This window comes from Onychomys torridus, chromosome 10 (genome assembly GCF_903995425.1).
Source record: "Onychomys torridus chromosome 10, mOncTor1.1, whole genome shotgun sequence".
Taxonomy (NCBI): Eukaryota; Metazoa; Chordata; class Mammalia; order Rodentia; family Cricetidae; genus Onychomys; species Onychomys torridus.
In genome coordinates, this window is record NC_050452.1 from 86,348,290 (window position 1) to 86,365,312 (window position 17,023).

General features: G+C 41.8%; 1 protein-coding gene across 4 annotated transcripts in view; it reads left to right on the forward strand.

Moving 5' to 3' along the window:
• The first annotated feature begins 5,342 nt into the window (after nt 1-5,342).
• Nucleotides 5,343-17,023, forward strand: part of Ankrd17 (ankyrin repeat domain 17) — a 141,989-nt gene continuing 130,308 nt past the window's right edge. For 2 of the 4 annotated variants that reach the window (XM_036200399.1, XM_036200400.1), the window contains exon 1: nt 5,343-6,031. In XM_036200399.1, coding sequence (XP_036056292.1) covers nt 5,606-6,031 — 426 coding nt within the window. In that variant the 5' untranslated portion in view covers nt 5,343-5,605. The remainder of the gene's footprint in view (nt 6,032-17,023) is intronic. The other 2 variants (XM_036200405.1, XM_036200404.1) reach the window with 2 other exon arrangements.

Below are 17,023 nucleotides of genomic sequence, written 5' to 3' on the forward strand. Positions count from 1 at the left end.
GGGGGTGCTTTCCAGGGTGGCTTGGGATTGGTGGAATTTTGTGGTCTGATTCTGGGGCAAGTTCAGAGATTGGTGGGATTTCGTGCTCAGGGACTGATGGATTTTCATGCTCAGGGATCTCAGGAATTGGTGAGATTCTGTGCTCCGGGACTGATGAAGTTTTGCAGCCTGACTCTGGGGCAAGTTCAGGGATTGGTGGGTTTTTGTGTTCAGGGATTGTTGGGATTTCATGCTCAGGGATTCTGTGCTCAGGGATTGGTGAAATTCTGCAGCCTGACTCTGGGACAAACTCAGGGATTGGTGGGATTTCAATCTTTGATCCTGGGGTAAGTCAAGGTCAGGGTGTTTTTCGTTGGCCCAGGTCTAGTCAGGGGCGGGGTGTTTTTCGTTGGCCCAGGTCTAGTCAGGGGCGGGGTGTTTTTCGTTGGCCCAGGTCTAGTCAGGGGCGGGGTGTTTTTCCCTTGGCCCATTTTTACCCTACAATCAGGTGCTCAAGGATAGCCTCCACTACATTGCAAATTTGAGGCCAGACTAGGCTACAAGACCTTGGCTCATAAAACACAACCAACCAACCCATCATCTTCCTTGATCAAGTTAAGTATAGTTTCTCAAAGGAAGATGACAAAGTATCTTTGTGGTGGGATACTGCAGTTTGGATATGGGTTAAGTATCTTCTAGAGTAACATGTGTTGGTGTGACATTTGAATGAGTAGGCCCTAATAGGTATATAAGTCAAAGTTCTACCTTTTAAAGGGACTAAGAATATTTTCACATGAGCGAGAGTAAACTGGACCAACCCCATGAATAGTTCTTTTGTTTGAAGAAGCGATGCCTTGCTCTCATGCTTACTCCAACCATGGCGCTGTTAAATATTCACCAGAGGCTCACCTAGTAAGAATACCCAGTCTTGGACTTTTCTGCTTCCAAATTGTAAGCTACATAAACAGGTGTTTTTTTTTTTTTTTTTTTTTAAGGCAGTCCACCTCCAGTATTTTATTTTATTTTAATTATTTGTTTGTTTGTTTTCCAGAGCTGAGGATCGAACCCAGGGCCTTGCGCTTGCTAGGCAAGTGCTCTACCACTGAGCTAAATCCCCAACCCGTATTTTAGTTCTGTAATGAAAAAAAAAATGCACTAAGATAGAGAGGGGCAATCCTTGTTAACTGTGGTAGTTGAATGTGATTGGCCCCCATTATCTCATAGGGAGGGGCACTGTTAGGAGGTGTGGCTTTGTTGGAGGAAGTGTGTGACTGTGGGGGCGGGCTTTGCAGTTTCTTATGCTCAGGATATTGCCCAGTGTCTCAGTTGATTTCCTGTTGCCTGCAAGATGTAGGTATCTCAACTACTACTCCAGCACCACATCTGCCTGCACACTGACATGATAACAGACTGAACCTCTGAAACTATAAGTGAGCCACCCCAATTAAATGTTTTATTTTATAAGAGTTGCTATAGTCATGATGTTTCTTTACAGCAATAGAAACCCTAGACATTAACATTCTCTAAAATGAATCTATGCTCCTGAGAAAACTACATGAACCTAGGATGCTACAAATGAAGAGTTTATCTAAAGTAGCTTAGGTGAGGATGGTATAACAGCTGGGCAGAGAGGCAGACTTCTTGCTCACTTACAAAAGGCAATGAGCTTTAAAGGGCAGTATCTGGACTCTGACTCTATTACTCTTACCTGATCCCAGTGTTTTCACGGATGGATAAATGGGCTTACTCTGCACTGTTTCAAAGGTGACTAGCAGCAATGGCAACTTTAGCAAACCTTTTATTGTTGACTTCCAAACCATACCTTTGTCTTTGTGGGAGGGAGACAAAAGAATCACGTAATTGACAGCCTCCTCAGGTAGACAAAAGGCATTCCCTGAAAAAAAATGGGTAAAAATTAAATAAAACCAACAACTGTTCACTAAACCCTATTCTTTGGATGTTCTTTCTATACATAAAAATTTCAAAAGTATCATAGTCCAAGACAAGGGAATTATTCCACAGACAACTGAAATACTGTCTTCTCAAATGAAAGACATACCAAAGTTTTGCTCAATTACTGCATCGTAAACACCGGGGGGTTTGTGTGGTATGGGTTTCTTGGTCAAGACTGAGGGCACATTGAACTAGCAGATCAGGTTCACAGTTCTTATGTTAGTGGTCTTGTTTTCTCTTCTGGAAAGCAATTTGTCCACAAAGTGTGTTAGAACTAAACAATCATAGGACTTTGGAAGATTTGGTATTTCAGGTAGCACAATTCTGGTGAAATTTTAGTTGGCAGCTAATCATTTTGACGTTTTGGTGAATGTGGTTTAGAAGCCAAAAGCAGAGATAATTTATTAATCTGATGCCTTGTGTTCCAACATGTATTGCATGTAGCCAGCAGTCTACCTAAGTTAATAAGCTATTACCCTGGAATTGTATCTGAAAGTGTAGGAGTGGAGAGTTGAAAATAGGAAAAAAAAAAAAAAAAGTATTGCTGGAAAAGCCTGGCCCAATCATTTCATGCATCTCTTGATGAACATACACACACTGCTAACAAAGTCTGACAAATAAGCTCTAGTGTGGAACCACCCACTGACATGAGATTTGAGGGCAAGGAGACAGATAACTCAGCTGCATTATCTCTAAATTTACTTTTTAGTTGAAAGTTTTGGAGGCAAAGGCCCAAACAGAAACACTTAGTTCTACGTTTGGCTGACTGAAGAATAGACATTGCACTGCAACACATTGCCTAATTGTCATTAACCAACCCGATACCTACCTAACGTATTGTTTTCTTAGCAGTATTCAATTCTCGATACATATTTTCTGCATTATGGTTAATTCTCAAATCTCAAGTTTCTTTGCTAGAAGTACAAAAAAGCGTGTTTCTAACTGGGTAGCCCTCTTGTTACAACAGTGCTTCAGCTACTCAAACTCTCTTCTGATTCTGAGATCAGCAGCATATGGTTTCAAGGTTACATGCTCACTGGTATCAAGGTAGTGGAACATAAGCTCGACAGGACTTCATCAAGCCTGAAAATGAACATATTGTGCCATTCATACCTTTTCTAGAACTCGATCACTTGGACATAAGAACATGAAGAAAACGTGAGATTTAGTTTATCTGTGTGCCCAGGAAGAAATTAATGGCCAGCCAGTATTGCCTACACAGCTACCAAATGGAGAAAATATTAAAAAAAATATATTAAATACAAAAACTATTTAAAAATAGATAAAAGCCATTCCAGGGGACTTGAGTATTGTAGTAGTTTGGCCTTATCTGACAAAGTCCCAACAAGGTCATCACCTCATTTCTAAACAATAAAGCAAGATTTTCTTCCCAAGTAATACAACTGCATTAGAGAGCAATTTTGATAGCAGGATATAGAATACTACCAAGACTTGATGAGTACATTTTGATAGCAAAAAGGACACCAGATCTAATTATTTTTTAAAAGAAAATCCCCGTGAAAGAATGAAACTGAGTAAAAGTTACAAAAAAGAGCCACAATTTGTGAAGGACTAAAATCAGAAAAAAGAGGGTGGGGGGACTGGAACTGGAATATAGTTAGAGAGTTGAACCTTGCATAATGACAAGGAGTTTTGTCATTCTCTCAACACTGACAAAAGACCAGCACATTTCTAGCATCTGTAAAATGGAAGGAATTTGTAGTCAGTGGCCTTAGTCTTCTTGTGAAATGTGAAGTCAGTCATATATAATGCAATGGGGCTGGGATTTAAAGATTGCAAAAGGCATTCAAGTGGAAAGTGAGACAAAGGTGCTGCAGAATATATGAAATGGACAAGATCCAGCCAAAACATACAATCTAAGGTAGTACGATACCTAATCGGTTTTTTCTTTTTCTGTACCAGAATTGAGCAAACAGTGGAAAGTAACAGGCAGATGGTTAGCATGTTATATGTATATTTACACAGCACCCACTATTCAGAGCAGCCCCTGGAAACAGAGTTTGATTTCACAGATTACGCACATAGTAGGCACATGATGAGTTTTTGCTTGAATGAATTGATTTAGTCATCCCCAATTCTTCTGTGGTACTCAGTAGAGTACTGGCAACTGCCCACATTTCATATGGTATGCTAGTGCTAAAAAGAAGAAAATGGGAAAAAAAATCAGGCACTCAGCTAAACTTAGCAGTCTTAAAATGGCAACTCTGTCAGTTTAGGCATTCATTTTTTATCTCGTGCCAGTACATCTGTCTTTGATGTTTGCTTCGTTTTCCTTATGCCACTACTCGTACTAGACCAGAAATGGCTAATTCCGAGTTCGATAAGCTACATGAACACGACATGGTGGGTGTACAGACCTGTATCAACTTAGCACTTGGGAGGCAGAGTAAGGACGAGCTCCAGTTCAAGGCTAGCCTGGGCTACACTGGAGCCTGTTTCAAGAGGAAAGCTACATTTCAAACGGTCTGCATGTTTTCTTCAGGCACTTAAAATGAACTCAGAAGGCAGACCGAGAGAAGCATAGAACGCTGGCACAGCTCCCTAATTTACCTCTTCAGAACTGTATGGTCTTAAGTCTCCGCTAAATTCCTATTACAAACGTGTAAAACTCAGGTTCGGGAAGTTTATGATCGAGAAGACTCTGGCGAGGGAGCTGTAGAAAGTGAGGACATGACCGCTGCAAGATACAGCCGAGAGGAACCCGATAGGAGTCTCTCTCCTTACACCAAGTCATCGCTGAAGATCCAAAGCCCTCTGAAGAAAAATGGCCAGGCAGCAAAGACTGTCCAGGAGGTCCGGGGCGAGGCCCCACCTCCCGGATCTGGACGCCGGGCCTCCCACTAGCATAGCTGCCCCGAGCTTTCGCGCTCGTCCCCCATTCCGCCCGGGCCCAGTGGCTCTCCATTCCGCAGCGTGGGCTCCCCTGAACCCCCTCGACGCCCGCGGGGGACCCCCCCACCCCCACCCCGACTCCGCGCCCGTCGAATCCGCACTTTGGACCGGGAAGCGGCGATCGGCGCGCGGCCGCCGCGGCGCCGGCTGATGGCGTCACTGGCGCTTCCGCCTGCGGCTGCGTTCTAATCAGAAGCCAGGAAGGAAGGAGGGAGGGCTGCAGGGCTGTGTGTGGGGGAAGTAGCGAGGAGAAGACAAGCCAGCCCGGCGCTCGCTCGCCTGCTCGCCCGCCCGCCCGCTCGCCTGCTCGCCCGCGGCCCCTGCCGGCCGTCCCCGCTCAGACCCCGTTTCTTCCCGGCGGAAGCCACGCCGGGCACACTTCCCCGGCGCCTCCTTCGGGACGCTTTGCTCGGCTTTCCCGGGGCACGGCGATCGCGCTCCGCCTCGCCCCCCCCACCCCCCCACCATATCGCCCTCCCGCTCTCCCGCTCGCTCTCCTCTCTCTCTCTCCCTCCCTCCCTCTCTCCCTCCCTCCCATCGCCGAGCTCCCCGCCCTTAGTATCGCGAGACGAGGTGAGAGCTGGCGGAGCGGCGGCGGCGGCGGCGGCGGCGGCGGCAGTAGAGGTGACCGAGGCGGTGGTGGCGGCGGCGGCGGCAGCGGCGGCCCGGAGCGCTGTGTCGGCCCCGGCGCGGCCGAAGTCGCGGTAGAGCGGAGCCCCCACGCCCCTCCCCCGCCCGCGCCCCCCCTCTTCCCGCGGGGATGGAGAAGGCGACGGTTCCGGCGGCGGCTGAGGGAGAAGGGAGCCCCCCGGCGGCGGCGGCAGTGGCGGCCCCCCCCGCGGCGGCGGCGGCGGCGGCGGCGGCGGCGGAGGTCGGCGGCGGGGCTTGCTCGGCCTCGTCTCCTCGTGGGATGGTGCGAGTCTGCGACCTGCTCCTGAAGAAGAAGCCGCCGCAGCAGCTGCAGCCGCAGCCGCAGCAGCCGCAGCAGCCGCCGCAGCAGCAGCAGCAGCACAAGGCCAAGCGGAACCGGACTTGCCGACCCCCCAGCAGCAGCGAGAGCAGCAGCGACAGCGACAACAGCGGCGGCGGCGGCGGCGGAGGAGGCGGCGGCGGCGGCGGCGGCACCAGCAGCAACAACAGCGAGGAAGAGGAGGAGGACGACGACGAGGAAGAGGAGGTTTCTGAGGCAAGGGCCTGGTTTCACCTCGAGGAGGGAGGAAGGGGCCGTGAAGGGCCGAGGGTGCGAGGGGGGACTGGCGGCGGGAGCGAGTGCTCTGGGTCTCGATCTGCCCTGGCGAAGGAGCCACCGGGCTTCCGACTGCCCCCTTTCTTTGCTCGGCCTGAGTCGTGAGGTGTGGGGGTGTGGGGGAGGGTAGCTGACACGTGGGGGTGGGAGGACCACAGAGTGCAGGGAGTTGGTGAGGAAGGAGCTTGTTATCCTGGGATGCTTCGCACGGTTCGGGGCGGAGGGATTGCCGAGACGCCCGGGTTGCACGTCGGAGCAGGAGGGTGGTCTCTCTGGGGCCAGGAAGGCCACCTCATTCCCGGGGCCGGGGGCGGAGCTAAGGCGGGAGGGGTAAGATAATAGGTAGGGGAGCAGAGTCTCTTGGGGAACGACTGCGAGGTTGGTAGTTTTCTGTCAGTGTAAGGTGGAGCAGAGCAGTTCTGGAGGGGTGCTGAGGGTGTAATGGGCTCGGAGCTAAGTATTTGTGTCTGGGAGAGACACGTGAGAAGCTGTACTTTTCCATACTGTTTTACTGCAGGGCTTTTTTTTTTTTTTTCCTTAATAAACTGTTGTGGCTTATGAAGTAATCTTACCCTCCTCGATTTATGAAAGATTTTGGGTGAACCGATCTTCTATCCGTATGCATTTACAAATGACTTAGTACATAAAAATTCTGCTTGATGCTCTACGTGCATGCGTAAATACATCATCAGGCTCTCCCTTAGTAAGAAATAATTAAACCAGATCCCGCTTTTTTCTTTTTCCCCCCTTTTTCCTTTTCAAATACACGAGGAAAAAGCGACTGCTTTGCACCTAGGCTTGGTTGTAGTGATTGGGGAGGCCTTATGATTTGTCCTAGTGATCTGGTTTCATAACTGTTAATAGTTTTTTTCCTGGGTCTACAGACAGGCGGCGTTGTAGGATCTTGTTCCTCAAAGAAGGCCTTTTAACCCAAAAGCTTAGTGAACCATACTGATAGCCAACTAAAACTTAGCAGTTATTAACACCGAATCTAACCCTCTTGTCAGTGCTCTGAAATGGAAGCTTTCTTTAAACATGTCATTGTGGAGGAAGGCAGCTGTAAGAGTTGATTAAAACTTAGTTATAAGAGAGAAGACTAATTTAATTAACCAGAACTACTACCTGCCACTTCCTTCCTTCCCCAGACATGAAGTCTGGTAAGAGCCTGTTCTTGAGATAATTTTTTTCTTTCTTTCTTTTGTTTTTTCTTCTTCCCATCTAGGTTCTGTTTAAATAGAGAAACACTTTGGAAAGGGAGATTCACCTGTTAGCAATAAGACCATAGATAACTCACTTTTACCCTAGATGAAGCCACATGGTAGACTTCTAAGAGTAGGAATATATACACCAAAACTTCTCCCTTCTGTTACTCTGTTTGGCCTGTTGTGGTAGGTTTGATTGGGTAGTTAGAAAGATGTGATGGAATCCTTTTCTGTTTTGATGCTTAGAATTAACCAGTTTTATAAATTTCAGAAGTGGGAAGCATTTTCCCTTACTTCAGCTTAGCCTTTTTATTAAACAGAAATAAGGACAGTGAGGCTTAAAAGAAACTGGTTGTATCTGATAGTTGCAAAAGTAGAAATCAGTGTTTTTAGAGACTCAGAACAGTACTTTGAAAGTGATTTATTTCCTTGTGTCTCCCTTCTGACCTATTTTCAAAATCTGGTGCTGAATTTCAGGTTTAGCAGCTGTGAGCCAAATGCAGTATGAAGATTGTAAGTTTTCTAACCTTCAGCTCTGGTTTGGAACAAGGTCACAGACTTTCGGGAATTTTCTGCTGCAAACTGGACATACCTAGGTAGCTTCCTCCACTGGAAGGAACGTGCCTAATAATTCTTTGTAAATGGCTCAAGCTGGTAGATATGTTAATTTTGTAGGTTGGATTTTTTTCTTCTGAAAATAATTATTATATGTATTAACTTACTCCAACTAAGATAGTGTTGATTCTTAATGGGTTTTGTTATGCCATCTGCACAAGCATAAGCAATAGGTTTGTCATTTGTTGAGTGAAATATGTGTCAGAAAGTTGAGCCATTAAAAATGTGTACAACACATGATGAATAGGAAAGACAAAAAGGAGTAGTTTTTCTCTCTGCACTTGCCTCCATTCTTTGATCAAGGTGAAGAGGAAAACCTTAGGGTGCTGTACACTATAAGTCAGATGGATGAGCTGTGCAATGCTTCTTTCCACTTTCTTTGTCCTGACATGGCATCAGAAGTTTAATTTTCAGGACTTTGGAAATGTACTTTTTTTTTTTTTTTTTAACCCTTTTCTCTAAATTCATTGTTTTAGCTTACACAGTTTAAAAATGCAGATAACATGATTCTTGAACTAATTCTTCAGTAAAGAAGAATTCTTCTTCATCAGAAGATTAGAAGGGAATATGAAAGCTTATACTTTTGCAGTGTTTAACTTGATGATGGATGTGAAGGATGATTTAACGTCACAAAAATACATTGGTGGTTTTGAAGAGATGTTAGCTGGATATTGTCTCTTGAAAGAGGAAAAAGGGAAGAAAAGGAAAATGGATTTAAACAACAGCTTTAAGTACCTGGTTGCAATTCCTCTTTGTACATTAGAGCAGGTATCCCTTAAGTGTTTCAGAACAGGATGGTAATGTCCCGATGTTTGCATAGCCTCAGTTGTACCTGGAAAGAACATACACAATTGAAAGTTGTCTCTGTCTCTCTTCCCTTCTGTTTGACACAAGACCTTAGGTTTAAGTTGAAAATATAATTTTCTAAGCTTTCAGTGGGCCACTGACTAGTAAAGAACAAAATATATTTCCGAGTAAAAAACCCACGTTTTATTTCTTTTGAAATTAGAGTACTAAATTGAATATTACAAGAAAAAAGTGAAATTGCAAGTTTATGCTTCATTTCAGAAATAGCATTGCATTTTATTGAACACACTTTTGATATGAGTGGAAGACAGCTTTTTTTAAAGCAGAATTCAGAGGGAGGAAATAAAAGATATTTTAAGTGCAAGATCAGTGTTTTTGTTGAAGAGGGAGGCAGAAAATATAAGCATGGTAGAAGTCAATCAGAATTCTACCTATATGTGTAGAAAAGGTGTGGTTTTTACATAAGAGATACACTTAGTGAAGGGATTTAGACAGTGGGCCCAAGTGTTAGACTTTCAGCTATAAAAAAGGTAGAGGAGAGAAGGGAAAAATATTCAAGTTAGACTCTTGAAAGTAGTTTTTGTTTGTTTGTTTTTTTAATTAAAAAATGTTAGGTTTCTCTGTTGTAAATGCATGAAATCTCAGAATGGCCAAAAGGACTTGCCTGTACTGTTCCCAGTTCTGTTTCAACTGATACAGCATTATTTGTGATTATTATAGATGATCAATCTTTGAAATATTATTGTCTTATCTTCTGTTTAAAGAGGACTTGATTAAAAACAGAACAAAAAAGGAACAGCATACAGACATGTTCAGTTAATTAGTACCATTTCTAGGGAGAATCCAGAGTTCATTTAGGAAACCATGAGTTATGAAACTTCCCTAACTTAAAACAATTGTCATTGACTGTTGGATGCCTGATAGGTGCTTTAAACCTCCTGCTTACATTTATATTCTAACAACATAGTGAAAACTTGTACTTGAGTACCCACTGTGTGTGAAGACTTAGCTGATGCTTATGAGGGTGGACTGTGTGTGGAGTTTGTATTCAGTTCTTTGATCCATACCTTACTGGTTTTGTGGTCTTGGTCCAGTTACTTCATCTCTCTGGCTCATTTTCTTATATGTAAATGGTGATAATAGAGCCTACTTTATAGCATTGTTAAGAAAGTGAAAGGAGTTAATAAAGTTTCCATGTTTCTCATTTTATTTTCACCATAACCCTATGAAGTGGGTGTCACATTTATTTCATTATTCAAACAAATGAGTACTTACTGTATGCTTACTATTCTGCATTGAATAAGCAATGGTAAGTAAAACTGTTTTAAGACATCTAAGCTAAAAATTTACCAGTGAGTAAACAGGGATTGGTAAAATGTAAGAATTAGATTAAATTATATTTTATACACACACACACACACACACACACACACACACGGTTAATTTTATATTCTGTTTAAGGAATGTGAATTTCAGAAGTATTGAGAATGTTGTGACAGAGCCAGTGAGATGGCTCAGAGGGTAGAGAGGTTTGCTGTGGGATCCTGATGAATTGAGTTTGATCCAGGAACTCAGGTGGTGAAAGCAGGGAACTAACCCTCAGGTAGTCCTTTGACCTCCAGACAGTAGCAACCCCCTCCCTGTTTTTTTGAATGTTAGTACATTCATTTTACAGGCAAAGATACTAGTTTAAAAAATCTATTTAAGTGACCTTGTGAGGGGATTTGACATGGGTTTGTTTGATTAAAAAAAGGTTCATTTGTTTATCACTCATTTATTCTTTATTGTGCTAAAAGGAATATATTTCCTTTAAAATAGGGGATGTTGATTTGGAGTCTGGATAGAGTAAGTAGCCTGAAATTACAAGATTTATTTGTTTATTTTAGTTTTTTTTATCCTTTTCTGCCCAGCCCATCCAGTTATATGCAACTTTTTATTAGATACTCAGAAAGATCTGTGAATCTGACATCCCTTTATTTGGATCTAGCTTTTACAAAGTGCCTCTGAGAAAGTACGTGGTATCAGAGAAGGCCTGTTATGACTCTGTTATGACTGTTTACCTTCAACTAGTGGAGTAGTTGAGAGTGTAGGACTGTCAGGACTAAAGGCAGAAGCTTGGTATTGCTCTTTATGTTTTCCACTCTACAGTAGCGTGTGTTGTATAAGTTTTAGAGTCTCACATGTAGATTTTTCATGAAGCCATGTTCCAAGTATCAGTATTACATAAATAATCCTTTTGGCTACTTACACTGGAAAATGTTTGGAACTTCATATCTTTTTTTTTTTTTTTTTTTCCCCGAGACAGGGTTTCTCTGTGTAGCTTTGCACCTTTCCTGGATCTTGCTCTGTAGATCAGGCTGGCCTCGAACTCACAGAGATCCACCTGCTTCTGCCTCCTGAGTGCTGAGATTACAGGCGTGCGCCACCACCGCCTGGCAGAACTCATATCTTAAAAGATTTTATTTGTAGCTATTTATGTTGGACCCATATAAAATTGGGTTATAATTCTTAGTTTAATTGCCCCAAGGTTCATTGTCATCAGAAGTGTATGAGAATGTACCAGATGTGATTTTCTTTGATATTTAATGATTTATTAAAAATAGTATTTATATTTTCATAATTGTCAACATTGACTAAAGTTTTATGTTTTTGTTTGAATTTCCTCTTTCATCCCTTACATATTGTGCTGCTTTGTCTTGGTGATTTGTGTGTGCTATTTATATTTATGGGTATTCTTTATATTGTTCCACATATTCTCTTTATATTTTCACAATATGAAAAAGTATTTTGCTAGTAAATTATTATTTTATGACTCATAAAACACTCCACACAAGAGACCTTCCTTGGTCCCATATGTGAAAGATTCTTAGAACTTTTTTCTTGGTACTAAGTGTTTTGCTTTCCAGAGGTAACTTGGTATTCCTTTTGGATGTAGGATTTGATTGTGTTCATTTCTTTCCTACTCTTTCCATAGCAGTTGACTAGCCCTGCTTCTTAAAAGAACTCCAGTCTTTCCTCGTTTCTTTTTCTCCTGTTCCTGTGTTTACTAGCAGCTGCCTTTAGTTGATCTCTTTTTTGCTTCCCCCCTCTCCACATCAGTGCACGTCCTATGAGTATTTACGTTACTGCTTTTTTTGTGTGTGTATTGTTTAGAGTCTGATCTTCGGTGATTTTGTCTCTTCTTCTCTTTTGTTATATTATCTATATGCCAGTCATCTTAAAGTTTACAACTCCAGTTTAAACTTTGTTCTTGACAATTGAGCTCAGGCTTCTGGCCATCCAACATTTGTATATACCTTTCTTCGCACACCTAATCTTTCCTTTAAGTAAATCAGTTCAAAACCCCACCCCGCTATTATATACAGCTCAAAGTAGATGTCACCAGTTCAGTACTCTGCAAGCAAAAAAAAAGAAAAAAGAAAAAAAGTCTCTGTTGCCTAACCCATTGTGCAGTGGAGATGAGGAACAGAGTAACTGATCTTTAGAGAAGAAGAGAAAGGAAGCACACAGCAGTCGTTGGGCCATATTCCTAATGAGTTCCTTCTGGGACAGCAGTTGTGAGAGCTATATGCTGGCAACTGTGCAAGTTCTGTAGTTTGACTCGACTTTTTCCCTTGGGAGGTTTGTTTTTTCACTGTTGTCTATGTCCTCTACTTTGTTTTTGGGTGACTTTTTCTTGACCATGTCTGAAACGTAGTAGGCACTGGAAAGTTAAAACAATCCTAGGAACATCATTGCTTTGTAGCCATGTGTATCGTGTGTGTGTGTGTGTCGGGGGGGGGGGTGTTTGTTTTTTGTTTTTGTGTACTCTCTTTCTCTGATACTCCAGGCATAGTCCTTGTAAACATGCGTAGATATAAGTTCAGATCACAGATATAGTAGTTTTTACTACTCTGTCACCTCTTAAGTTGTGCTGCCTCACATAGACTTTGGCTGCTGAGCCCTTGAAATGGGGTTAGTGGCATCTAAGAGTCTGAGTTTATAATTTTATTTAATGTTTAAACTAACTTTTAAGTAGTCATGTAGAGCCATTGGTTACCATATCAAACAGTGTAGATACAGAATATCTCCATCAGCATAGAACATTTTGATAGCTCTTTTACCTTGCAGTGTTGACTTGATCTGAAAAAACAAAAATCTAATGTATATAGCAGAGTAATTAAGATTAAATCGGGTCCTCTAGTCTGACTGGTTTCCCTATAAGAGGAAGTTTAGTTACAGAAACCAGATGTGCACACAGGAAAAACGGCCAAGTAAAGATGAAGGAAGAAGGTGATCATCTGCAATCAAGGCAAGGAGTCTCCTAAGGGACCAGATCTGCTGACAGCCTGGCCTTAGACTTCTAACCTTCATAACTGGGAGAAAGTGAATCCTGTCGGAGCCACCCAGTCTATGTTATTTTGTGCTGGTGAATTAATATGCATCCTGTGAGAAATAGGAAACAGAAGGGTGGTTATGGAGAGCTTCCTTTGAAGAACTCACCAAGGAATTATAACTATTCCTTCTCGTTTATATCCTGTTGGTCAGAACTTAATTTCATAATTTAGTATTTAGTCTTGCTATTTGACTGTGTGTCCAGATAGAGCTTGTGGGTAGGGGAACTGGCTTTACATTGCAAGAAGGACTGATTGTGTGTATTTGGGGGATAATTAATACCTTACAAAGTTCTAGGATCACCTTGTCCTTTTAGCTAATCAATACAAGAGAAAATGTCTCTACAGGTTTCCTGAATTAATTTTGTTGGCCCAGCTTGGGTCTAGGTTTCATCCTTGAAAAAGATGCGTCATTCAGGACCTGCAATGTTTGCTATGTAGAAGGTGAGCCAGGGGAAATTATTCTCACCCGAGTCTCATGGAATGGTTTCCATTGCTAAAATGACATGGTAGGACAATGAAAAAGGAGAGCATTGTGCGTTTGATGTGACCATCCGTTAGGCTGGCTGTCATCATACTTAGGTTTCATACTACCCTCCTCATACTACCTTCCAGGCAGGCACACTACCCTCTTTCCCCTCATCTCTCCTTTCCCCTTCCCATCTTTACTCCCTCTGTCTCATCCAGTCCTCATGTAACAAGTGGCTAATCTTGCTGAAATATAGGTCATTACTTGAGTACTGTTCTTAGAATAAAATTGAAGCTCTTAATTTCGTCTGCAAGACTTTTTTTAATGACTGCTTCCATTGTTGTAGTCTCATTTTGTATCCCTTTTAGCTCATTCTTGTCATTCTCACCCAGAAGGTCCTGCAGTGGGGTCTTTTACCTAGGATATTCTTCCCTTGGCTCTTGACGTCTTTTTCTTTAAACATTTTATTTTATTATTTTATGCATCTGGATGTTTTGCCTGTAGTTGTGTCTACGCACTACTTGCATGTGGCTTGTGAAAGTCAGAAGAGGGTGTCTGATCCCCTGGAACTGGAGTTACAGGTAGTTGTGAACGGCCATGAGGATTTTGGGAATTGAATCCAGGTCCTCTGGAAGAGCAGCCAGTGCTCTTAACCACTGAGCTGTCTGTAGCCCCTCTTGATTTTTCTTGATTTTACCCTTCAGGTTTCAAAGTAGATTCTTCAACTCTGGATTATTGAGGGAGACTTGCCCTTCCACATCTCCTCTTCTACCTTTCCGTTTCTACCTCTAAGTTGACTAGGATGAGAAACAGAAGTCCTGTATTGATTCTTCACTAAGCTTTAGCAGTAAGTATTTCAGTGGATTTTGAAGCCTGTTGTTAACACTTAAAAAAGAGGGGTGTGTGTGTTTACTTGTTTACTATGCCCAAATATCAGTCTTTTATTCCCTGTCCACATCAGCATTAATCATTGGTTGACGCTTGTAAAATTGCTGAGGTTTGGTGAGGTGTGTGTGTGTGTCTGTCTGTCTGTGCTGGTGACATGGACATGTGTTTGTGGAGGTTCAGGATCTATTCCTTGATTGTTCTCCCTACTGCATTATAAATCTGGGTCTTTTGCTTGAACCTAGAACTCACTGATTTGGCTAGTATAGCTAGCTAGCTTGTTCTAGGGATCTACCACATTTCTGCTTCCTATATGTTACCAGATGACCAGGATTACCAGATGGGCTGCCATGCCCGCCCAGCTTTGACATGAATGTTGGGGATCCAACTCTGTTTCTCATGCTTGCACAGGAAGTGCTTTTCCTACTGAGCCATCTCCTCATCCTCTAGAAATTGCTGTCTTTTTAATTGAAAAGTCCTGAGTATCTGGTTTCATGTGATTATGTGTAATACTCTAGGCTTCTTTAATGTCTTTGAAGATAGTTGTCAGTCACTGATCTTGTTTGTCTAGAATTTGGATTCTAACCTGCCAGATATGCTCTAGAATTATCTTTTGCAAATTGCCACAAATATTTTTATGTCTGTTTTGATAGGATATACATTATGCCATGATGTGTAACACTATGAAAAGTCTAACCCATAAACAAAATGTGCTTCTGTTTTTCAGGCTCTTCATCTTTCTCTACTAAAGTTATGCAGTTATATAACGTGTGGGTTTTTTTTTTTTTTTTTAAATACAGTTACGTGCATGGGTGTTTTGCCTGCATGTTGTCTGTGTAAGGGTGTGGGATCCCCTGGAACTGGAGTTACAGACAGTTGTGAGCTGTCATGTGTGTGCTGGGAATTGAACCTGCGTCCTCTGAAACTACAGCCAGTGTCTTAATTTCTGAGTCGTCTTCAGCTCCAGGTTTCCTTATGTTGCCCTGCCTGTCCTGGAACTTCACTGTGTAGACCACGCTGGCCTTGAACTCACAAGAATTCTGCCTGCCTCTGTCTCCCCAGTGCTGAGATTAAATGTGTGCATCAGCGTGTCTGACAAGTAACTCAGTTTTTATACAGCTTTTCCACACTTAGTGTGGATTGTTTTATAGTTCTTATTACTGTCATGAATTGTATCTTTTCTTTCTTTATACCTTCCAGTTACTGTTGAAATATGGACACTTGATTTTGATATTTTTATCTTCTACATGACAACTGAATTCTTAGTTTTTAAATTGTCATGTTGACTCCAATGTATTATTTCTGTCTTGTTTTCCAGTTTTTATGCCAAGTTTTTTTCTCTCTCTCTTACTGTGTCAGTTTTAAGCATCCCCAAATGTCCATTATCAGAGCTAATGGAGCCTGTCCTCCCTTACTGAAATAGAGCTGTGTCACCATTAAGTATAGTGCAACTATTTTTTTAGCAATATAGTGTATCTTTCTGTTAGCTCATTTAAGTTTTTCCAGAAACAATAACATTTATCAAAAATTTTTATTGGGGATTTGTATCTGTGGGTCTTGTCTATTTATTTGTTTGAGATAGGGTCTGGTCATACTGTCCAGGCTTGCTTCAAACTCTGTCTTCTTGCCTCAGTCTCCTTAGTGCTGGTAATAAAGATGTGTGTTACCGCACCCAACTGAAATGCATTTTGATGTGTATTTAAATGGTTATTAAGCTCTCTACTCCCCTGTTCACATGCAGTGATAGATGACCTAACATTAATCTGTGTTTAGAATACTTGATATTATTTACTATTTACTATTTTAACACATTTTTGGATATGATTTCAGAAACATTCTATTTTGTCCATTGTCCATTTCACTTTAGATTTATTAAGTCTTCTGGGAAGAACTACTTTCTTCCTCACATCAGTCTTGTAAAGATTTATCTATTACAGATTCCCTTTATATTTGTTTTCTTTAAAAACATTGTTAGATGTATGACAGTTTGCCTGCATGTACCATGTATAATATGCTTTGTACCCATGGAGGCCAGAAGAGGTCTTGAATTCCCTGGAATTGGAATTATGGATGGTTGTGAGCACTATGTGGGTTCTGGGAACTGACTGACACTCAAGAGTGCTCAAAATGAGTTTGATTTACTGTGCCTAGTAATTTTTTAAACTAATTCATGCCTCATATAATAGCTAACTTTTTCTTAAATTATAAATAATGCTAAGTAAATCTTACTGGTTTTAAAGTGTTAGTTCAGTAGTGTCAGGAAATTTTACATTGTTCTGTACAAGATCTCCAGAACTTTTTCGTCTTGCAAAGTCAAAAGTATACTGCATATCCATTGAAGAACTCTACATTGCCCCTGCTAACCTTTTGTTTCTTAAGTATATTCTACTTTTGTAGCTCAAATAAATAAAATCATATAGTGACTTAACCTTATTTCAGTTAAAAAATATTGTCAGGGTTTATCTGTGTTAAGAGTGTGACAAGATTTCCCTTTTAAGGTTGAATGATATCCCATTGTATGTGTGCATCACATTTTGTTTATATGTTAATCAGCTGGTGGGCATTTGTGTTGCTTTTATGT